The sequence below is a fragment of the Eleutherodactylus coqui genome, chromosome 13 (assembly GCF_035609145.1).
Source record: "Eleutherodactylus coqui strain aEleCoq1 chromosome 13, aEleCoq1.hap1, whole genome shotgun sequence".
Lineage (NCBI taxonomy): Eukaryota > Metazoa > Chordata > Amphibia > Anura > Eleutherodactylidae > Eleutherodactylus > Eleutherodactylus coqui.
The window spans coordinates 74,904,769-74,929,020 of NC_089849.1; the positions used below are offsets into that span (position 1 = coordinate 74,904,769).

The window sequence follows — 24,252 nt, forward strand, 5'->3', positions numbered from 1 at the left end:
CAGCATTGTGGGCTTGGCATATCTGCACCGGGCCAGGGCCGTCTGAACGGCAGGCGGGCGAGCATAAAGATAAAGACGCCCGTGTAAATAAGCCCTAAAGTTAATAAAATAACTTCTGACATTTTTGCATAGAGCTGGTTACATTTCATGCGTTTTTTAACTATAGATATAGCTTCAAGAAAAAGTAAATGGACCTTTTGTAATCGCCCGGCTTTCTGAATTCATTACTAATAAAATGTGGCTTGATTGTTATCTAAGTCAGAATTATATACAAATACAATCGTAAGAAGAACACACAAGTAGTTACACTGTTCACATCTTTTATTAAGCTAATTGAGTAAATATCCACCGTGCATGGAGAAAAAGTAAGTGAACCCTTGAATTTAATAACGTCTACATCCCCTTTAGCAACAATTACTTCTACCAAATGTTTCCAAATAAGATTTGCATAACACTAGAAAGGACATTTTGGACCATTTATCCTTGCAACTGTGTTTTAGTTCATCAACATTTCTGGGATGTCTTCTATGCACAGCCTTGCTCAGGTTATACCACAGCATCTCAGTACAGTTAAGGTCAAAACTCTGACTTCACCATTCCAAAAAAAAATTCTTAATTTTATTTTTCAATCATTCTTTTCAATTTACTTGTGTGTTTTGGGTCATTGTCTTGCTGCAACACCCAAGATCTCTTCAGTTTGAGGTCATCACTGTTGATTTTACATTCTCCTGTAAAATATTTTGATGCACCTTAGTATTCATTATGATCCTAAGTAGAGATGAGCGAGCACCAAAATGCTCGGGTGCTCGTTACTCGGGACGAAATTATCGCGATGCTCGAGGGTTCGTTTCGAATAACGAACCCCATTGAAGTCAATGGGCGACCCGAGCATTTTTGTATTTCGCCGATGCTCGCTAAGGTTTTCATGTGTCAAAATCTGGGCAATTCAAGAAAGTGATGGGAACGACACAGAAACGGATAGGGCAGGCGAGGAGCTACATGTTGGGCTGCATCTCAAGTTCACAGGTCCCACTATTAAGCCACAATACCGGCAAGAGTGCCCCCCCCCCCCCAACAACTTTTACTTCTGAAAAGCCCTAATTAGCAATGCATACCTTAGCTAAGCACCACACTACCTCCAACAAAGCACAATCACTGCCTGCATGACACTCCGCTGCCACTTCTCCTGGGTTACATGCTGCCCAACCCCCCCCCCCCGCACGACCCAGTGTCCACAGCGCACACAAAAGTGTCCCTGCGCAGCCTTCAGCTGCCCTCATGCCACACCACCCTCATGTCTATTTATAAGTGCGTCTGCCATGACGAAGAACCGCAGGCACACACTGCAGAGGGTTGGCACGGCTAGGCAGCGACCCTCTTTAAAAGGGGCGGGGCGTAAGCCCACAATGCTGTACAGAAGCAATGAGAAATATAATCCTGTGCCACCGCCATCAGGAGCTGCACACGTGGGCATAGCAATGGGGAACCTATGTGCCACACACTATTCATTCTGTCAAGGTGTCTGCATGCCCCAGTCAGACCGCAGTTTTTAATTCATAGACACAGGCAGGTACAACTCCCTATTGTGAAGTCCCTGTGGACCCACAGCATGGGTGGGTGCCAGGATGCCACCGGCGGTACATAAAAATATCCCATTGCATTGCCCAACACAGCTGAGGTAGTAATGTTGTGCTTAATGCAGGTGGGCTTCGGCCCACACTGCATGCCCCAGTCAGACTGGGGTTCTTTAGAAGTGGAAACAGATGCATTTATAATTCCCTGTGGACCCACAGCATAGGTGGCTCCCTGGAACCCACCGGCGGTACATAAAAATATCCCATTGCATTGCCCAACACAGCTGAGGTAGTAATGTCGTGCTTAATGCAGGTGGGCTTCGGCCCACACTGCATGCCCCAGTCATACTGGGGTTCTTTAGAAGTGGAAACAGATGCATTTACAAGTCCCTGTCGACCGACAGCATGGGTGGCTCCCTGGAACCCACCGGCGGTACATAAAAATATCCCATTGCATTGCCCAACACAGCTGAGGTAGTAATGTCGTGCTTAATGCAGGTGGGCTTCGGCCCACACTGCATGTCCCAGTCAGACTGGGGCTCTTTAGAAGTGGAAACAGATGCATTTACAAGTCCCTGTGGACCCACAGCATGGGTGGCTCCCTGGAACCCACCGGTGGTACATAAAAATATCACATTGCATTGCCCAACACAGCTGAGGTAGTAATGTCGTGCTTAATGCAGGTGGGCTTCGGCCCACACTGCATGCCCCAGTCAGACTGGGGTTCTTTAGAAGTGGAAACAGATGCATTTACAAGTCCCTGTGGACCGACAGCATGGGTGGCTCCCTGGAACCCACTGGCGGTACATAAAAATATCCCATTGCATTGCCCAACACAGCTGAGGTAGTAATGTCGTGCTTAATGCAGGTGGGCTTCGGCCCACACTGCATGCCCCAGTCAGACTGGGGTTCTTTAGAAGTGGAAACAGATGCATTTATAATTCCCTGTGGACCCACAGCATGGGTGGGTGCCAGGAAGCCACCGGCGGTACATAAAAATATCCGATTGCATTGCCCAACACAGCTGAGGTAGTAATGTCGTGCTTAATGCAGGTGGGCTTCGGCCCACACTGCATGCCCCAGTCAGACTGGGGTTCTTTAGAAGTGGAAACAGATGCATTTATAATTCTCTGTGGACCCACAGCATGGGTGGGTGCCAGGAAGCCACCGGCGGTACATAAAAATATCCCATTGCATTGCCCAACACAGCAGATGTAACGTCAGCTGTAATGCAGGTGGGCTAAAAATTCATTTGATTACACTGTAGGCGAGGGCCCACAAAAATTGCTGTATCAACAGTACTAATGTACATCAGAAAAATTGGCCATGGCCAACCAAGAGGGCAGGTGAAACCCATTAATCGCTTTGGTTAATGTGGCTTAAGTGGTAACTAGGCCTGGAGGCAGCCCAGTTTAACGAAAAATTGGTTCAAGTTAAAGTTTCAACGCTTCTAAGAGCATTGAAACGTATAAAAATTGTTAAGAAAAATTATATGAGTGAGCCTTGTGGCCCTAAGAAAAATTGCCCGTTCGGCGTCATTACGTGAGGTTTCAGGAGGAGGAGCAGGAGGAGGAGGAGGAGGAATATTATACACAGATTGATGAAGCAGAAATGTCCCCGTTTTGGATGGTGAGAGAGAACGATGCTTCCATCCGCGGGTGCAGCCTACGTATTGCTTAGGTATCGCTGCTGTCCGCTGGTGGAGAAGGGAAGTCTGGGGAAATCCAGGCTTTGTTCATCTTGATGAGTGTAAGCCTGTCGGCACTGTCGGTTGACAGGCGGGTACGCTTATCTGTGATGATTCCCCCAGCCGCACTAAACACCCTCTCTGACAGGACGCTAGCCGCAGGACAAGCAAGCACCTCCAGGGCATACAGCGCGAGTTCAGGCCACGTGTCCAGCTTCGACACCCAGTAGTTGTAGGTGGCAGAGGCGTCAGGGAGGACGGTCGTGCAATCGGTTACATACTCCCTCACCATCCTTTTACAGTGCTCCCGCCAACTCAGCCTTGACTGGGGAGCGGTGACACAGTCTTGCTGGGGAGCCATAAAGCTGTCCAGGGCCTTAAAGGCTGTTGTATTGCCTGTGCTGTACATGTTGCTCGATCTCCGCACCTCCCCTGCTACCTGGCCCTCGGAAGTGCGCATTCTGCCATTAGCGCTGTCGGATGGGAATTTTACCATCAGCTTGTCCGCCAGGGTCCTGTGGTATAGCAACACTCTCGAACCCCTTTCCTCTTTGGGAATGAGAGTGGAAAGGTTCTCCTTATACCGTGGATCGAGCAGTGTGTACACCCAGTAATCCGTAGCGGCCAGAATGCGTGCAACGCGAGGGTCACGAGAAAGGCATCCTAACATGAAGTCAGCCATGTGTGCCAGGGTACCTGTACGCAACACATGGCTGTCTTCACTAGGAAGATCACTTTCAGGATCCTCCTCCTCCTCCTCCTCCTTAGGCCATACACGCTGAAATGATGACCGGCAAGCAGCATGGGTACCGTCAGCAGTGGGCCAAGCTGTCTCTTCCCCCTCCTCCTCATCCTCCTCATGCTCCTCCTCCTCCTCCTGAACGCGCTGAGATATAGACAGGAGGGTGCTCTGACTATGCAGCGACATACTGTCTTCCCCCGGCTCTGTTTCCGAGCGCAAAGCGTCTGCCTTTATGCTTTGCAGGGAACTTCTCAAGATGCATAGCAGAGGAATGGTGACGCTAATGATTGCAGCATCGCCGCTCACCACCTGGGTAGACTGCTCAAAGTTTCGAAGGACCTGGCAGATGTCTGCCAACCAGGCCCACTCTTCTGAAAATAATTGAGGAGGCTGACTCCCACTGCGCCGGCCATGTTGGAGTTGGTATTCCACTATAGCTCTACGCTGCTCATAGAGCCTGGCCAACATGTGGAGCGTAGAGTTCCACCGTGTGGGCACGTCGCACAGCAGTCGGTGCACTGGCAGATTAAACCGATGCTGCAGGGTGCGCAGGGTGGCAGCGTCTGTGTGGGACTTGCGGAAATGTGCGCAGAGCCGGCGCACCTTTCCGAGCAGGTCTGACAAGCGTGGGTAGCTTTTCAGAAAGCGCTGAACCACCAAATTAAAGACGTGGGCCAGGCATGGCACGTGCGTGAGGCTGCCGAGCTGCAGAGCCGCCACCAGGTTACGGCCGTTGTCACACACGACCATGCCCGGTTGGAGGCTCAGCGGCGCAAGCCAGCGGTCGGTCTGCTCTGTCAGACCCTGCAGCAGTTCATGGGCCGTGTGCCTCTTCTCTCCTAAGCTGAGTAGTTTCAGCACGGCCTGCTGACGCTTGCCCACCGCTGTGCTGCCACGACGCGCGACACCGACTGCTGGCGACGCGCTGCTGCTGACACATTTTGATTGCGAGACAGAGGTTGCGTTGGGGGAGGAGGAGGGTGGTTTAGTGGAGGAAGCATACACCGCCGCAGATACCACCACCGAGCTGGGGCCCGCAATTCTGGGGGTGGGTAGGACGTGAGCGGTCCCACGCTCTGACTCGGTCCCAGCCTCCACTAAATTCACCCAATGTGCCTTCAGGGAGATGTAGTGGCCCTGCCCGCCTGTGCTTGTCCACGTGTCCGTTGTTAAGTGGACCTTGGCAGTAACTGCGTTGGTGAGGGCGCGTACAATGTTGCGGGAGACGTGGTCGTGCAGGGCTGGGACGGCACATCGGGAAAAGTAGTGGCGACTGGGAACTGAGTAGCGCGGGGCTGCCGCCGCCATCATACTTTTGAAGGACTCCGTTTCCACAACCCTATACGGCAGCATCTCAAGGCTGATAAATTTGGCTATGTGGACGGTTAACGCTTGAGCGTGCGGGTGCGTGGCAGCGTACTTGCGCTTGTGCTCAAACACTTGCGCTAGCGACGGCTGGACGGTGCGGTGCGAGACATTGCTGGATTGGGCCGAGGACAGCGGAGGTGAGGGTGTGGGTGCAGGCCAGGAGACGGTAGTGCCTGTGTCCTCAGAGTGGGGTTGGATCTCAGTGGCAGGTTGGGGCACAGGGGGAGAGGCAGCGGTGCAAACCGGAGGCGGTGAACGGCTTTCGTCCCACCTTGTGGGGTGCTTGGCCATCATATGTCTGCGCATGCTGGTGGTCGTGAGGCTGTTGGTGGTGGCTCCCCGGCTGATCTTGGCGCGACAATAATAATAATAATAATAATAATCTTTATTTGTATAGCGCCAACTTATTCCGCAGCGCTTTCAGGCATGGATAAATGCAAAACAATACAACAATTACAATAGAAGGTACATTGGGTTAGACACAAATGGGTTGGGGGTGGTACAGGAGGTGCAGGGGGTGGGGAACACAGGCAATAGGAAATATTATGTACAGATCATTTATCAGAAGGCAAACAGGGTGGAGCACCATAGTGAGGGGCAGGGAACTAGGTCAGGAGATTTGGTATGCTTCCCTGAAGAGGTGCGTTTTTAAGGCACGTCTGAAATTTCGTGCATGGGGAATTGTCCGGATGCCTTGGGGTAGAGCATTCCAGAGGATGGGTGCTGCTCTAGTGAAGTCCTGTAGGCGAGCATGAGAGTTTCGTATTACAGGGGTGTTTAGTCTGAGGGTGTTAGCCGATCGGAGTGAGCGGGCTGGGTGGTGTACTGACAGTAGGGAGGCGATGTATGGTGGTGCAGCGCCATGCAGAGCTTTGTGAGTGAGGTAGAGGAGTTTAAATTTAGTTCTGCAGTGGATGGGCAGCCAATGCAGCGACTGGCATAATGCAGAGGCGTCTGAATAACGACTGGATAGAAAAATGAGTCTAGCTGCTGCATTTAGTATTGATTGGAGTGGACCGAGTCTAGTGCGGGGGAGGCCAATGAGTAGCGAGTTGCAGTAGTCAAGCCGGGAGTGGATGAGCGCAACCACGAGCGTCTTTAGCGTGTCCGTGGTTAGGAACGGACGTATTTTAGCAATATTTCTGAGGTGCATGTGGCATGTTTGGGCCAGAGATTGGATATGGGGGGCAAAGGAGAGGTCAGAGTCCAGTGTGACCCCAAGGCATCGGGCATGCCGTCGGGGGGTTATGATGGTGCCAGACACTGGAATGGAGATGTTGAGGGGAGGTCGGTTAGAAGGTGGAAAGACAAGGAGGTCAGTTTTAGAGAGGTTTAGTTTGAGAAAAAGGGAGGACATAGTGTTAGAGACAGCGGACAGACAGTCGGTGATATTTTGGAGGAATGGTCCAGAGATCTCACGAGAGGAGGTGTATAGTTGGGTGTCGTCAGCATAGAGATGGTATTGGAGGCCGAATCTGTGGATGGTTTGTCCAATTGGGGCAGTATAGATAGAGAAAAGAAGGGGACCAAGGACCGAGCCCTGGGGTACCCCGACAGCGAGAGGAAGTGGAGCAGAGATAGAACCAGCAAAGGAAACACTGAAAGAGCGGTCAGAGAGGTAGGAAGAGAACCAGGAGAGAGCAGTATCCTTTAGACCAATCGAGTGGAGCATAGTGAGAAGGAGATTATGGTCGACAGTGTCAAATGCAGCAGACAGGTCAAGGAGGATTAGTAGAGAGTAATCACCTCTCGACTTTGCAGTCATCAGGTCATTTGTTACTTTTGTAAGGGCAGTTTCGGTCGAGTGTAGAGAGCGGAAACAAGACTGGAGGGGGTCGAGGAGTGAGTTGTCAGAGAGAAAGCGAGTAAGGCGGGAGTAGACCAGGCGTTCCAGTAATTTGGAGATAAAGGGGAGGTTTGAGACGGGTCGGTAGTTAGCAGCATTAGTCGGGTCCAGGGTTGGTTTTTTAAGCAGAGGGGATATAATGGAGTGTTTGAATGAGGAGGGAAAAGTGCCAGAGGTTAGGGAGAGGTTGCAGATTGTGGTAAGGTGAGTAATGAGAGCTGGGGAAAGGGAGCGGAGGAGGTGAGAGGGAAGAGGGTCGCTGGCGCAGGTGGTAGGGCGGGCAGTGGAAAGGAGCCTGGAGACTTCTTCCTCTGTCGTTGGTTCTAGCGTAGATAGTGAGTAGGTGCTGGGTGCAGTGCTGATGAAGCTGGGATCAGGGCTAACCACGCAGCTTTCAGAGATTTCTTTTCGAATGTGGTCAATTTTTTCTTTGAAATAGGCAGCTAGTTCTCCAGCAGTCAGGTCTGTCGCAGGGGCCTGTTCCTTGGGGCTGAGGAGGGAGTGAAAGGTCTCAAAGAGTTGTTTGGGGTTGTGGGATAGTGAGGAGACAAGGGAGGTGAAATAAACTTGTTTGGCATGGTGAAGGGCTAGGTTATACGTTTTAAGCATGAATTTGAAGTGGAGGAAGTCTGCTGGCAGCTTTGACTTTCTCCACAGCCGCTCGGCGCACCTAGAGCACCGCCGGATGAAGCGTGTTTGGGACGTGAGCCAGGGTTGCCGTGGTCTGCGTTTGACAGCTCGCGTCACGGGCGGTGCCACTTCATCCAGGGCACGGCTGAGGGTGGTATGGTAGTATTTGGCTGCCAGGTTAGGGCAGGGGAGGCGAGAGATGGGCGATAGGGAGGACTGAATAGCTTCGGCAAACTGTTTAGTGCGGACAGACTGGAGGTTCCTAGAGGTGCGATAGATAGGAGGGTCAGGAGAGATGCTAGGGTGCCTGATGGAGAAAGAGAGAAGGTTGTGATCCGAGAGTGGAAGTGGGGAGTTAGTAAAGTGAGAAGCAGAGCAGAGACGGAGGAAAACTAAATCGAGAGTGTTACCATCTCTATGAGTGGGGGAGTCAGAGATTAGCGATAGGCCAAGGGAGGAGGTAAGTGTTAAGAGCCGGGAGGCAGATGAGGAGCTAGAGTCGTTAGTAGGAATGTTGAAATCACCAAGGATGAGGGTTGGCATTTCACAGGATAGGAAGTGGGGGAGCCAGGCAGCAAAGTGGTCTAGAAACAGGCGGGTAGGACCTGGGGGGCGGTAAATAACTGCGACACGCAGAGGCAGTGGGCGGAAGAGTCGCAGGGTGTGGACTTCGAAGGAGTGAAAGGTAAGCGAGGGAGCTGAGGGAATGACCTGGAAGGTACAGTTTGGGGAGAGGATGATGCCTACTCCTCCACCGCGTCTGTCATCTGATCTGGGGGTGTGGGAGAACTGCAGGCCATCATAGGACAATGCAGCGCGGGAGGTAGAATCGGACTGCTGTATCCAGGTTTCCGTGAGGGCGAGCAAGTTCAAGTGTTTACTGGTAAAAAGGTCATGGATAGTTGGGAGTTTGTTACACGCAGATTGGGAGTTCCATAGGGCGCATTTGAATGGGGCAGGGGGGGCATTTTGGTAGAGAACAGTACGGGGTGGGCCTGGGTTGGGGGAGATGTCCCCTGCAGCTAGGAGTAGCAGAGTAGCAAGGGTGAGCACATGGCTAGGGGATTTGTGTGGGTGTCTGAGGCGTTTCTTTGCAGTATTGGGGGGTTGGAGGTGTCTTAGGAAGTTGAACAGTGCATGGGAGCCATACATAGGTGAGGAGAGGAGGGAAGGGCTGATGTGGATGGAGTGTGTTGGGGCTGGGCGTTGGAAGAAAGTGTGAAGGCTTGAAAAGAGGATACTGAAGGAGATCAGTGCTAAGAGGAGAGTATTTCCATCCAGGCTTTGGGCAGTTGTGCATGTTACCTGTCTCCTGCACTGTCGAACTGCGCTGTATAACTGCATCATTCAACAGCATCAAAACACTTGTTGCTGGACACTTAGTGCTGGACACATCAGGTGAGGCTGCCTCAGGGGAGGCATGGAGGGTAGAACTGACTTTAAAGTTCTGGCTATAGGACTTCAGCTGGGAGTGGCTTGTTACATTTCACTAGTCAACCAGCTGACCCCACCTTTAGATGGCTAAGGAACAAGATGGGGGGGGGGGCGCTTTATTGCCCTCTTACAAAAACAAACTGTGTCCAGCAACACTAAGATGAGACAGGGAGAAAACTATTTGGGGGAGGTGATGAGGCTGATCTTGGCGCGACAAAGGTTGCACACCACTGTTCGTCGGTCGTCAGGCGTCTCTGTGAAAAACTGCCAGACCTTAGAGCACCTTGGCCTCTGCAGGGTGGCATGGCGCGAGGGTGCGCTTTGGGAAACAGTTGGTGGATTATTCAGTCTGGCCCTGCCTCTACCCCTGGCCACCGCACTGCCTCTTGCAACCTGCCCTGCTGCTGTCCTTGCCTCCCCCTCTGAAGACCTGTCCTCCTGAGTAGGCGTTGCAAACCAGGTGGGGTCAGTCACCTCATCGTCCTGCTGCTCTTCCTCCGAATCCTCTGTGCGCTCCTCCCTCGGACTTACTGCCCTTACTACTACCTCACCGATAGACAACTGTGTCTCATCGTCATCGTCCTCCTCACTCACTGAAAGGTCTTGAGACAGTTGCCGGAAGTCCCCAGCCTCATCCCCCGGACCCCGGGAACTTTCCAATGGTTGTGCATCAGTGACGATAAACTCCTCTGGAGGGAGAGGAACCACTGCTGCTCAATCTGAGCAGGGGCCCGAGAACAGTTCCTGGGAGTGTTCCCGCTCCTGAGCATGTGTCATTGTAGTGGAGTGAGGAGGCTGGGAGGAAGGAGGAGCAGCAGACAGAGGATTCAGAGTTGCAGCAGTGGACGGCGCAGAACTGTGGGTGGACGATAGGTTGTTCGAAGCACTTTCTGCCATCCACGACAGGACCTGCTCACACTGCTCATTTTCTAATAAAGGTCTCCCGCGTGGACCCATTAATTGTGCGATGAATGTGGGGACGCCAGAAACGTGCCTCTCTCGTAATCGCGCAGCAGTCGGCTGCGATACACCTGGATCAGGAGTTCGGCCTGTACCCACACCCTCACTTGGCCCTCCGCGTCCTCGGCCGCGTCCACGTCCTCTAGGCCTACCCCTACCCCTCAGCATGCTGTATTACCAGTGATTTGATTTCCCAGGCAGGAAAGAAATTGGCGCAAGACTGCTGTTAAACGTAGCTGGCTGCGTATGATTTCTGTTTACGTTCTGCACCCACCACACACGTACCCAGAACGCTGAGGACTGTCAGAGGCAGGCCAAATAGAATGTTTCCCTTTTTTTGGTAAAGAAAAGGCCCACTGACTATATTCAATCAATAATATATGTCTTTTGGCCCTGCAAATGTGTCACAGAACTGCAGGGTTGCAGAGTTATTAACTACAACAGAGCGGTGATTTTTCCCAGGCAGGAAAGAAATTGGCGCAAGCCTGCTGTTAAACGTAGCTGGCTGCGTATGATTTCTGTTTACGCTCTGCACCCACCACACACGTACCCAGAACGCTGAGGACTGTCAGAGGCAGGCCAAATAGAATGTTTCCCTTTTTTTGGTAAAGAAAAGGCCCACTGACTATATTCAATCAATAATATATGTCTTTTGGCCCTGCAAATGTGTCACAGAACTGCAGGGTTGCAGAGTTATTACCTACAGCAGAGCGGGGATTTTTCCCAGGCAGGAAAGAAATTGGCGCAAGCCTGCTGTTAAACGTAGCTGGCTGCGTATGATTTCTTTACGTTCTGCACCCACCACACACGTACCCAGAACGCTGAGGACTGTCAGAGGCAGGACAAATAGAATGTTTCCCTTTTTTTGGTAAAGAAAAGGCCCACTGCGTATATTCAATCAATAATATATGTCTTCTGGCCCTGCAAATGTGTCACAGAACTGCAGGGTTGCAGAGTTATTAACTACAGCAGAGCGGTGATTTTTCCCAGGCAGGAAAGAAATTGGCGCAAGCCTGCTGTTAAACGTAGCTGGCTGCGTATGTTTTTTGTTAACGTTCTGCACCCACCACACACGTACCCAGAATGCTGAGGACTGTCAGAGGCAGGCCAAATAGAATGTTTCCCTTTTTTTGGTTAAAGAAAAGGCCCACTGCGTATATTCAATCAATAATATATGTCTTCTGGCCCTGCAAATGTGTCACAGAACTGCAGGGTTGCAGAGTTATTAACTACAGCAGAGCGGTGATTTTTCCCAGGCAGGAAAGAAATTGGCGCAAGCCTACTGTTAAACGTAGCTGGCTGCGTATGATTTCTTTACGTTCTGCACCCACCACACACGTACCCAGAACGCTGAGGACTGTCAGAGGCAGGCCAAATAGAATGTTTCCCTTTTTTTGGTAAAGAAAAGGCCCACTGACTATATTCAATCAATAATATATGTCTTCTGGCCCTGCCTACACAATTCTGTCCCTGGACTATTACTGCAGGGCGCAATGCTCTGCACAACCGATTAAAAAAAAAAAAAAATGCAACACTGCTAACAGCAGCCTGCACAGTACTGCACACGGTTAAATGTGGCCCTAAGAAGGACCGTTGGGGTTCTTGAAGCCTACACTCACTCCTAACACTCTCCCTGCCTAACCACCACTTCTGTCCCTGTAGTATTACTGCAGGGCGCAATGCTCTGCACAGCCGATTTTGAAAAAAAAAAAAATGGGCAACACTGCTAACAGCAGCCTCCACACGGATAGATGTGGCCCTAAGAAGGACCGTTGGGGTTCTTGAAGCCTACACGCACTACTAACACTCTCCCTACAGCAGCTCCGGCACCAGCAGCACTGTCCCTCAGCTAACTCACAAGGCATCTGAGGCGAGCCGCGGGAGGGGCCGACTTTTATACTCGGGTGACATCTGATCTCCCCAGCCACTCACAGCAGGGGGGGGGTATATGGCTTGAACATCACAGGGGGAAGTTGTAATGCCTTCCCTGTCTTTCAATTGGCCAGAAAAGCGCGCTAACGTCTCAGAGAGGAAACTGAAAGTAACCCGAACATCGCGTGGTACTCGTTAAGAGTAACGAGCATCCCGAACACGCTAATATTCGCCCGAGCATCAAGCTCGGACGAGTACGTTCGCTCATCTCTAATCCTAAGGTGTCCAGGCCCCGAGACAGCAATGCAGCTCTAAACCATGATGCTCCCACCACCATACTTCATAGTTGGGATGAGGTTTTGGGATTAGTGTTCCTTTATCCTCCAGTGTTGTGCATTTGTGCTATAAAATTATACTTTTTTTTAATCCCTCCATAGAACATTTTCTTTTGAAGCATTGTGGAACATCCGGTGGTCTTGGTGAAACAAGAGACAGGCTGCAATGATTTTTTTTTTGGGACAACAGTTGCTTTCTTCATGGTGACCTCTCATGAGTACCATTTTTGTTCAATGAATTTCTAATAGTAGCCACATGAACAGAGGTTTTTGCAGTTTGTACAGTTTTGTAAATGTTTGATGATTTTAACCTTCAGTTCTTTCTTATCTTTCACGATTGCCCTTTTTGATGTTAACAGGATGCCCACTTCCAGTCCTGAATCATCTCTATTTGTAGATAATTTGTCTAACCATAAATTGATGGCCTTCAGTAATGCCTTTTCTAGCTTCATACATCTCTATAACACATCTTTTGAGGTCTTCTGAAAGTTGTTTGTATCAAGGTATAGTCCAAACTAACCAATATTCTTAAGAGGACCAGAGTTGTCAGTAACCAGGCTTTTATAGAATCATAGGATGGTAGAGTTGGAAAGGACCTGTAGCCTCATCGGGTCTAACCCCTTGCTCAATGCAGGATTCACTAAATCATCCCAGACAGACATTTGTCCAGCCTCCACTTGCAAACTTTCATTGAAGGAGAACTCACCACCTCCTGTGGCAACCTGTTCCACTTATTGATCACCCGCACAGTCAGAAAGTTTTTTTCTAATAACTAATCTGTGTCTCCGTCCTTTCAGTTTCATGCTTTCTGTGCCTTTATTTAATGAGAAAAGCACCTGTGAAACCGACACTTCTAATTTCCTTAATTGAAACACCTTTTGCTAAATAGCACTGTGGATGTTTACTCAATGTGCTCAATAAAATACATGAGTTACAATGCTGCCCTTAAGATAACAATAGTTTGTTTGTTAATTGTTAAGTAAGATTGTGTTTGGAATGGAAACGAGCTGACTTTATAACCATCAGCTATTCATAGAGTACTGGACAGGGATAAGGGATAGGGTGGAGGAAATTGGAAATAAAGAGAATGGCGGTTATTTACTTAGACCCCCTGTATGAATGGGCTTTCCATCAGCACTTTTGGAGCCCAGCTGCAGAATAATAGGTTATTGCCCTCCTATTTAGCTGAGCTGAGGATCCTTTTCCTTGCCTGAGTATTGGTGTGAGTTTGTCTGAGTCACCTAGCAAAGGTCTTCTGCTTCTGACTCGTGTGTCTGCCCTGATTCTGGGACTTGTTACCTGGATTATGATTGTACTCTGTCTGCCCCGACATTAGACCGGATTTTGATTGTAGTTCAAACTGTTTTGTGGTGCGTTGCACCAGTGTCTCTGACTCCTGTGGGTCAGCTGCCAACTACACCAGGAGGTAGCGGCCTGCTCAGATTTCCGCAGTAAAGACCAAATCCCTGTACAGGGGTTAAAGGGTGAAAAACAGAGAACCGTCAGGATAATCCCCTTAGGATTAGCCTAAAGCCTAACCGAGTAGTTGGCACAGTGGGTCCAAACTTGCTGTCAGTAACAAACAAGAACTACACACAAACAAAAAAAGTCTACACACTTATGTTAAAATGTCATGTTTTTGCCATGTTAAAAAAATGTAACAAAGATTATTTCAGTTTTTGTCATTAATAGCCACTATCATATTCACACAGCTTGCAGTCCTCAGGGAAACGATATAACTGCAGGCAGCCAATACTGACTATTAATGATTGCCCTTTCAGTTTACCTAGGAAACTTATAATAAGGCTACTTGCATAGTACCTCTATTTACTCTCACTTTTGTATCATACCCTTTCAGCTTGCCTAGCTAACATACACTTAGTTCCTCTATGAACATACTCCAGATCTAGTTCAGCCACCTACTCCTTTATTTTAAAGTGTCTTTGTACTTTTTTGAGCGCATATATGTTAATAAAGTATACAATTTATTATTTAGTGTTTGGGAGGGTATAACCATTAGGCTATTCTCTTGCCCTGGCAATTTTCTTGGTAATTGTTTGCTTAGCCAGATATATCTTAGTGCTTTCTCCATTCCTTACACCATAAAAACAACCCCCTAAAATGGTTAAAAAGCCTTTTTTCCCCCCATTTCACCCCATTTACAAATATATGGCACATTAACCCCTTAAGGACCAGACCAATTTGTACCTTAAGGACCACACACTTTTTAGGGGATTTTACCCATGTGGTAGTTTTACTGCCGTATGTTTTTTTCCTTCAGCTACCAAAATTATTTTTGCTGCATTTTTTTCCCATGGCATGCAGGGTGATTTTTAAAAAAAAAATCTTTTCCACTGACTTTTTTTCCCCGTTTGTTTAGTTTTATTGGGGGTTAAAAGCTAAAAAAAATATCTTTTTTCAACATTTATAGTTTTTTTCTTTAATTAGTACATTTATGCTAAAATAAAGTATGGGAACGGGTTCCTCTATTTGTTTCAGATGTGTTGATATATAATATGTATGGTTTTGGATTACAGGGCTCTTATAGCAACGGTTTTGATTGGTGTCAGTTTTGGGTTATTTTCTTTCTTATGTATATTTTGTTGTTTTATTCTGTAATTTTGTTTTACTGATGTTTGTAATTATGTGTTTTACTATCTATGTCCCGCAGGACGTCATGTAAGACCTCTGGGGAAGATTTACGTTTTTATTTTTTTTTATTTGACCCTTTTCCACCATAGCTGGGGCATCCATAGGAGCCCCAGTTACAGGGGAAAACATCTCCTGTAGTGACATTAGTCAATGGCAGAGCTGGCCAGGGTCTAGTACGACCCTGCAGCTCTGCCATAGCAGAGAATCCTGGCGGTCACATGACCCTCCGGCTCCAGTAGTGAAAGTTACACTTTACTTTCACTTTCTAGTACACAGTGCTCATTGAGCACTGTGTACTCGGGGAAGGAAAAGGCAGGAAGCGTTAAATACCCCTCCTGCTTTCTCCTCCTGGTTATCAACTGTCACTAACAGCTGATAACCCGACCTACCTCTGATTGATTGCAGAGGCAGAAGACTTAAAGTGCCACCGTAATTTTACTATCGGTGGGGCATTAAGCCCAGGACCAGGCGCCGTATATTTACTGTGCCTGGTCCTTAACAGGTTAAATGGTATCATTGAAAAATAAAACTCATCCTGCAAAGTGTAAGCCGTGTACCGGGGTGGGCTCCCCAGGATACAGCGAAGTCACAAACAAGAAAAACGACTCTGACACCAGTTCAGGTGCAAACCGAATTTTACTAAAGCCCTGTAGCCCACGTGACCACAAACAATGGGTAACCCAACAAAACTCACATACACTCAGCCAGATGGCTGAGGCCCTTGTGCTGTACAGCGCTGTACTCCCCAAAGGGCGCTACTATAATAGGCTATGCTTTTACCTAATGGGCCGGCCTAAATAAACCGGCCCCTTGTTACCTATTAATACCGCTACTAAGGAACAAAGGAAAGGGAGAGTGATCTGAGTACCGGCGGTGCAGCACAACAGCTTACAGACTTAACAACACTGACTCTATCCCCCCAGCCCAATACAATAAGGGACGTGTATAAAGAACAGCGGCCATATAGACAGGTGAATGTTCTCCAGAAGCTTCTTACTGACGTCTGGATGTGGCCTGCCAGCCACTATGCCGATCCCACTGAAGTGTGGCCTGACATGGTCCATAACTCTACCTAATCTAACTACAGGCCAAAACACAGTCCCAAGTAACTTGGCGCCAAAATATGGTGTCTTGCATGCACATAGACCGGTCTGCTGTATGATCAGCCAAAGAGTCCAGACGGATGAGGGGCTCCTCCAGAAAAGCGTGCGGTACCGCAGAGAGCCGTTACTTCCTCAGCGGCATCCAGTATTGTCCACACAATATCCAGTCTCGCTCCGGTTGTTCAGCAACATCTCCGGCAGCAAGTCTTCTCCCATCCGGCGGGCATCTGGTGAAAATCTGAATCCGCTGCAGCTCCGGTCCCTTCAGTATACGACCTCCTTCCCTCTTCCGCAGCTCCACTCAGATGGCTCTCTTGACCAACTGTCACCTCACAGTGTATGCACGCTTTTTATTTTTTTCTCCTCCCATGCGCACGCTGTAACCAGGCAACGGGTTCTCCAATCACAGTCTACCATGGTCCTGTCACCTCACAGCTTGACCATAATCTTTTCTGCAGAACAGCGACCTCTTGTGGACAGATAATAAAACACACAGTAGTGGACTACTTACAGTAACAAAAACAATGTACACATATTGGAGGCTGTCTCACCCTCTCACACAAAGAACAAGCCCTTATGCGAAAAGTTATAATTTTTGGAATGTGGGGAGGTAAAAAAAAAAAAAATTACTACTTTCTTAAGGGATCAAAGTCAGTACAATGTACTATTAGCCTAAACAACATAAAAATATGTTGTGCCATTTACCTATGAGCACTTAAGGGCGCTTTTACTAGAACGATCTGTTGGCCGCAGATGCCCAATAGCTCGTCCCAGTGAATTGTTACTGTGTTTTCACACAGGAACGAGCACCACTAGTGAGGTGGAGTGGGCCGGGTGGAATGGAGGTGGAGTGGGCCGGAAATTGTTTCGGCTCACCCACCTCCATTCACAGTAAACAGGCTGTCATTCTAAAGTGAACAACTGCCTGTTCACACGGGCCGATCCATTGTCCAGTTTTCTGCATGCATAGACTAAACGAGAAGCAAATGAGTCCTCGTTGGTTGTTCAGTTCGACGATAATCGTTCCGTGTAAAAGCACCTTAACAAAGAATAGATATACCAGATGCATACTGTATTCATAAGAGTAGTGTATTTCCCCTTTACCAGTACCCCATACCAACAAGCAACCTTCAGGTACGCATACACAATGGGCATCACTTATGGCTTGCCTGAAAAAGTGTTTTCATTTATTATTAATAGCTACAATATAGAACAATTGTGACTCCATTTGATAGGAAAGATACTATAAATCCTATAAAATACATAAAAGAGAATGGCAAAACCGCAGCAGATCAGTCTAGGAAATACCGACTAGAAAAGCTTTTAAATTCAATTAGTCATTTATAAATATAAGTTGTATAGAGGACACTAAGTGATAAATGTGACCCTTTTCAAATACTTCGAGACTCAGAAATAAAGGCAAACACAACTGGCATCCTAAATACTTGTGATAAAAATGTCTATAAGCCAAAGGGAATTTAACACATGAGCAGCTGAGCATAACATCTTGAAGATTTAGTGAATGATTTGCTAGCAATTACATAAGAATGATCCATTTTTCTTAGACAAGAATGGCAACTTTTTATTCCATTTCATCTTTTCTTAAAGAGTACCTGCACTTTCAGAAAACTTTTGACATGACCTAGAGATGAGCGAGCACCCTCGGTAAGGTCAGTTACTCGAGTGAGCCTTGCTCATCTTGAATAACTACCTTCTCCTCTGGGGGCAGCGCAGGGGTGGCAGTGGGGGAGAGCAGAGGGGAGCGAGGGGGTGAGTGAGAGAGATCTCTCTCCCCCCGCTATCTCCCGCCGCCCCCTGGAGCACGCTCATAGGAGAAGGCAGTTACTCGAGATGGGCGAGGCAAGCACAAGTAACTGACCTTACCGAGTGTGCTCGCTCATCTCTAATAGAGACATATCAAAAGTATGGATACATGGGGTCCCACTGCTGAGATCCCCACTGATCACTAGAATGAATGGGCTGCTGCTCTCACTCGAGTGCTGCACACCCTTGGCTATGTTTGCTTGTTTTCGGCTGCTTCTGGCAGCTGAAGATGGCCTTGTAGAGGTGTAAAGGTCATGTGTATAATGTGATTGCTCACAGCAAGAGATGAGATCTCATCCTCGCTTTCAGTTTTTCTTCTGTTTCTCCAACATAAAGCCCCCCGAACAGGACATTTACTGTATCGGATCAGGTACACAGCATCAGACGTAGAACATGTGAATGTCCACAGGATCTTATAGTCCTGTTGTGTGTTGGGGATTTGTATCCTGTCCGTGGTCAGTACATGTGAGCAGGTCTTGCAGCTCCTTATCTTACAGGGATAAGTTCCTTTTTGTGTGTCAGAGGGCAATGCACTCCTGATTATAAAGTTCCTCAAATTTGGAGGTTGCCTGTAACACAAAGTGGAGGGTCCGGGAATATGGTTTTCAGATGGTCATCCTTGTGCAGGGTATGGTGGAGTTTCTTTGTAGTTTTCCTTAGTATCTCCAGCTGTGAATTGTAGGTCACTACTAAAGGTACACAATCATTTCCTTCCTTCTCCTTGTATTGTGGTAGTTGATTTCTGGGTATCCTGGTGGCTCTAGTGATTTGGTCATCAATCGAGGTGGGATGGTAGCCCTGATTTAAAAATGTCTTTTTGAGATTGTGTAAATGTTCCTCTCTGTCTGTTGGGTTGGAGCAGATCTGGTTGTATCTGATAGCCTGGCTGTAGATGATGGACTTTTTGATGTACTTAGGATTGCAACTGGCCTATCTGAGATATGTGAGCCGATCAATAGGTTTTTGGTATAGGGATGTCTGTATTGAGTTGTTTAAAACTTTTATGGTGGTGTCCAAAAAGTTAATTTCGGTATATGAGTAGCTTAATGTCAGGTTTATGTTGGGGTGGAATGCATTGAATCTCTCATGGAATTTTATTAATTCTTGTTCTGTGTTGGTCCAGATGATTATGATGTCATCAATGTAGCAGAAATAGGTCAATGGTTTGCTGGAGCAGGAGGCCAGAAAGTCACTCTCCAGTTTTGTCATGAAAAGATGGGCATATTGCGGTACCATTTTACTGGCGGTTCCAGTGAGTTGCAAGAATATCTACTTGCCAAGGGAGAAATAATTGAGTAAGTCTGTGCCTTGTCATAAGTATGTGTATAAACATATTCATGCATCTTCAGATCTATTTCATTATGCCTGAGGAAGAATCCTGAGAGATTCGAAAGCTCGCAACAACATCATGTATTTTTGTTAGCCATTAAAAGGTATCGTATCTACAAGATTACTTGGTTTCTCTTGCTGGGAGCAATCACGTTTTTTCTTTACTGGCTAACACGGTACCAAACCCCTATTTTTCATTTGGACATGTGTATGACATGTCAAAAGTCTCCTGAAAGTGCAGGTACTCTCTGACTATTCAAACACTGAAAGAGACAGAGTGCTTATTATTTCCCAGTTTAAACATCATAGACCTTTATAACATATCCACAGAGTGTGCCCAGCCCTTCTGCTGCCGGAGGCAAACAGCAAAATGGTGCTCATTACCCCTACAAAAAAAGATATATGTATGCCCGGGTAACGTTCAGTAGTCTATATTCTTGGCATCTGGGACACGGACTTTGAGGCTCTGCTGCTGCCTGGTAACGTTGTTATCCAGTAGTTTAAAAAAGCAGCAGCAAAATTGTCCTGAAATGAAAAAAAACCCTCCTCCTTGCTGCGTAGTGATGGAAGTAAGGGCTCATGTCCACGGGCAGGTTGGAATTGCGGAATCTGTGCGGATGATCCGCAGTTCAAGCGGCCCATAGGGAGATACGGGCGTCTGCAGCTTAATTAAAGCATGCAGATTTGCTTTGCAGACCTTCTGGTGCAGAAAAAACAAATCGCAACATGCTCTATTTTGGTGCATATCCCGCAGGAACGGCTCCCATTGAAGTCACTGCAGGCGTGCTGCGGATCCCACGGGAAAGCAGGAAATGTAATTTTAAAAACTCCACTACACACGCTGGCCAGCAGGCCTGCCCACGTCCACAAAGGAAAAGATGGAAGATCCACACAGCCACGCAGAGGGTCCGGACTGGTCCTCTTGCCGGGGGCAGGGGGAGATTCTGCGGCGGGCTCCGGCCCACAGAATCCGGTATGACTCTGCAGTCCCACTGACTCGGTCCCTATTTTGTATTTTTTTCATACTTACCTTCACTTATATGGATGAGATCTTCTTAGCTTCCGACTCACTGTCAATGGGCGACGTCGGATTGTAAATCAAGTCCAATGTCACCCATTGTAAGTGAGCGGTGAGGACAGCCCACTTGACACATTGACAGTGCCAGGAGCCAGAAGAGTCTGCCCAGATGGGTGGAGATGGTTACGGGGATAGAGTTGGCAGGGCCATGGCTGCAGGGCTACGATCCAGCCTCGCTGACTTTATCTCATGACAGGTCCTCTTTAAACAGAACAACATGTTACATATAAGTCATGTATACTTCTGAAACATTCCACATTGGGATTAAATGCTTGTTTTAGAAAACATACAAGTGTTATGGGTTAATTGGGTCGAACTACATATAACAACTGAAAGGAAAAAAAAACTTACTATAGATGGTTTCCGGAAACGGTCAGCTCTTGCTCTGAAGTAAGCTTCATCGAATGATGAGTGGCTACCCTTTAGCTTTTCAGAGAGGTTTCTATACAGGCGCTTTGCCGCATTTGGTGAAGAGGGGGCGCTGATCTTTTTGGATTGTGTAAGCTGTAGATTTTGCATCTGTTGCGTCATGATTGCCTGGTAAATCCTAACAAGAAAAGACAAATGTTACTTATGTTGTCATGTAACCTACGTACATATAACATATCAACGTGATAGAATTTCAAGTTATAGGCAAACACTGAAAATATGCTTTGCTTCTGTTATGATAAATTTCTATGACTTAAAGGGATATTGAAATCCAGGCGAATCATCCCCTATCCTGTGGATGGGCAACCCCACCAATCCAGAGAAATCTCCCCCAGAACGTCTAGAAGTTTTGACAGAGGAGGCCACACATGCGCGCCCCTGTACCATTCATTTCAATGGGACTGCTGGAGATAGATGACTTCAATGATTCGGCCATCTCGAATAGTCCCATTGAAGGGAATGGGACTGCTGGAGATTGCAGAGAGCTTAAACTCTGTTATTGGCAGCAGTCCTCATTGAAGTAACTGACGTGGAGGAACAGTCACTGCTGTCACAATTTAGAGACACACTGATGGGCGATATCTCTGGATCAATGGGAGCCCTAGCAGTTGGACAGTCACCAGGATTGGGAATAATTTGCAGAGATGGGAATACCGCATTAAAAAAAAAATACAGACAGCTTTCCTAATATGTGTGGTTTAGTTAAAAAGTAACCTATAGGGTCCTATGAACCCCATAAGCGAAAGTTACAGTCTCATAGGATAGGGGTCTCTGAATCTAGGCGTCTGACTTTCATACTTACCTTCCTCCTGTTCCCTTGTTGTCCGACTGGGAAGCCACTTCTTGGGGCATGCATTGGACTCATCTCGACATTCTCTGGGCACACACACACACATTGGGGGTGGGGGGGGTGGGGATTTATAAAACAGTCTACACCAGATTGTGGCAGAAAAAAAGTTGCAAAATTTTATGTGAGCCCTGTTTGTGCATAGATTTTGTGACTGCCCTTGAAAGGGGCATGGCCGCCTTGTACTGACACGCTTATGTATAATTAATGCCAGTGTCTGGCATAAATTATGCCAATATTTTCACACAGAGAAGCCGACAAGTACCCAATATATAGTGATTAGAGATGAGCGAGCATACTCGCTAAGGACAATTACTCGATCGAGCATTGTCCTTAGCGAGTACCTCCCCGCTTGGAAGAAAAGGTTCGGCTGCCGGCGCGGGTGAAAGGTGAGTTCCGGTAGTGAGCAGGGCGGAGCGGGGGGGAGAGAGAGATCTCCCCTCCGTTTCTCCCCGCTCTCCCCCGCCGCTCCCCGCCCACCGCCGGCAGCCGAATCTTTTCTCCCGAGCAGGCAGGTACTCACTAAGGGCAATGCTCGATCGAGTAATTGCTCTTAGCAAGTATGCTCGCTCATCTCTAATAGTGATCTTCATGTTGGGATCACTGTGCGCTGACAGAGATAATCATAAGAGATATGCAATATTGACCTTAATAAATTACCCCTATCGTCCATAATGAGAGTACAATGTGAGTGTGCGCTCGCACAGATTGAAGAGATGAGTCTGATGCCGGCACTAATCTTCCGAGGCACACAGTAAGAGAACTAGGAGGTAGTTGAACATGAACTCATATCCCTGTCCTAAAGTACGAACCCATAACTTTAGTTTATACAGCTCACAGGACCTGATAGGTTCCCTTTAATGCTTGTAGACCCATTAAATAATTCTGGAAAATCTTTTCTTAACCCCTTAAGCACCAGGCTGTTTTGTACCTTTACACTTGGACCAGACACTTTTTAGGGATTTTACCCATGTGGTGGTTTTACTGCCCTATTTTTTTTCCTTTAGGTATCTAAATTATTTTTGCTGCATTTGTTTTCCGTGACATATAGTGCTATTTTTTAAATATCTTTTTCACTGACATTTTTTCCGTTTTTAGTTTTATTGGGGGTAAAAAGCTAAAAAAAATATATTTTTAATGTTTCTAGTTTTTTTTTAAATTAGTATATTTACACTAAAATAAAGTACGGGAACGGGTTCCTCATTTTGTTTTGGACGTTTTGATATATAATATGTATGGTTTGGGATTATAGGGCGCTTATAGCGACGGTATTGGGTTATTTTCTTTCTTATGTATTGTAAGGGATTAGCGTTAGGATAAGGTAGCAGCCTGGGCAACCACGGCCAGAGACAGTGACACAAGGAATTAAAGTTCGTAGTCCAGGCTTCGCCTGGGTTTGTTTCAGCAAAAATAAAGCAAACAGGCCTTAACTTCAGGCCAACAGAACTTAACGCCTGCTCGTCTGAGCACTCACTATACATAGATCGGTCCTGACTACTCACTGTCAAATGCACTGCTTGCTGCGCACAGCCGGTCTGGTCCACAGACCTGCAGAGGTCTCAGGACACTCCCTCCAAGACCTGCAGGCCCAGGTTTTTATGAGGCCTGATACCAGCCTCACCTGGTAGGTGGGAGTGGCCATCCCACCCTTCGCTTTGACCACTCCAGGAAAAGCCGGCCCGGACTATGCGGCTTGGAGCCACTACATTGACTACATTGGGTCCCTGACGCTCTGCTGTAGTAGGGAATCCCAGCGGTCACATGACTCCCAGGCTCCCATAGTGGAAGTTACACTTTTACTTTCACTTTTGGAGTACACAGTGTCGGAAAAAGAAGGGTTAAAAAAATCCCTCCTGCCTTCTCCTCTGGGTTATCAGCTGTCACTAACAGCTGATAACCCATCCTGTCTCTGTTTGATTGCAGAGCAGGAGGCTTAAAGCCCCGCCATAATTTTACATATGGCTAGGCTTTAAGCCCAGGACCAGGCGCCGCAAATTTACTGTGCCTGGTCCTAAATAGGTTAAGAACTCTGCATTGTTTCAATTCTCTACTAATGATTCTAGTAATGTACTGTATAAATAAATTATTATTTCTCTTGTCACATGGGTATATTCCTACACAGTCTGGTACTATCAGCACTTATTGGGAACGTCTCAGACTGTGAAGGGAGACACCCCCAACTGGTGTAAAAAAAAGTCCAAAGAACCATCAGTAAGTTCAATTACTGCTTTACGGTGGAGCACATGAGCGAAAACAGCAACATTTCGGCATGCTGGGTTTCTCAGCTTGAAACGTTGCTGTTTAAGAACGTGTATTTTTTTAACATGACCTTCAGGCCATTTACTCAGGAAAGTTGGATCTTAAGTCTTTCAAAAATGCTGGAAATTCTGTTGACATCCGAAGCATTCTTATTAAGATACATTATATCACTCCTCACTGGCCATCATTTTATCAGGTCGTTTAACTCCTTCTTGTTGTTTCTTTTTGAGAGTCACCTTCACAGTAATGTGCACTGATGCAGTGCAAAGAAACAACCAAAAAA

The 24,252-nt window shown here is 47.4% G+C and overlaps 1 protein-coding gene across 1 annotated transcript in view; it reads right to left on the reverse strand.

The window, feature by feature from the left end:
- Positions 1-20,965, reverse strand: part of ANKFN1 (ankyrin repeat and fibronectin type III domain containing 1) — a 432,348-nt gene extending 411,383 nt beyond the window's left edge. Inside the window, exon 1 of the mRNA XM_066586983.1 lies at positions 20,786-20,965. Within this exon, the coding sequence (XP_066443080.1) occupies positions 20,786-20,965 (180 nt within the window). The remainder of the gene's footprint in view (positions 1-20,785) is intronic.
- Positions 20,966-24,252: the final 3,287 nt, after the last annotated feature.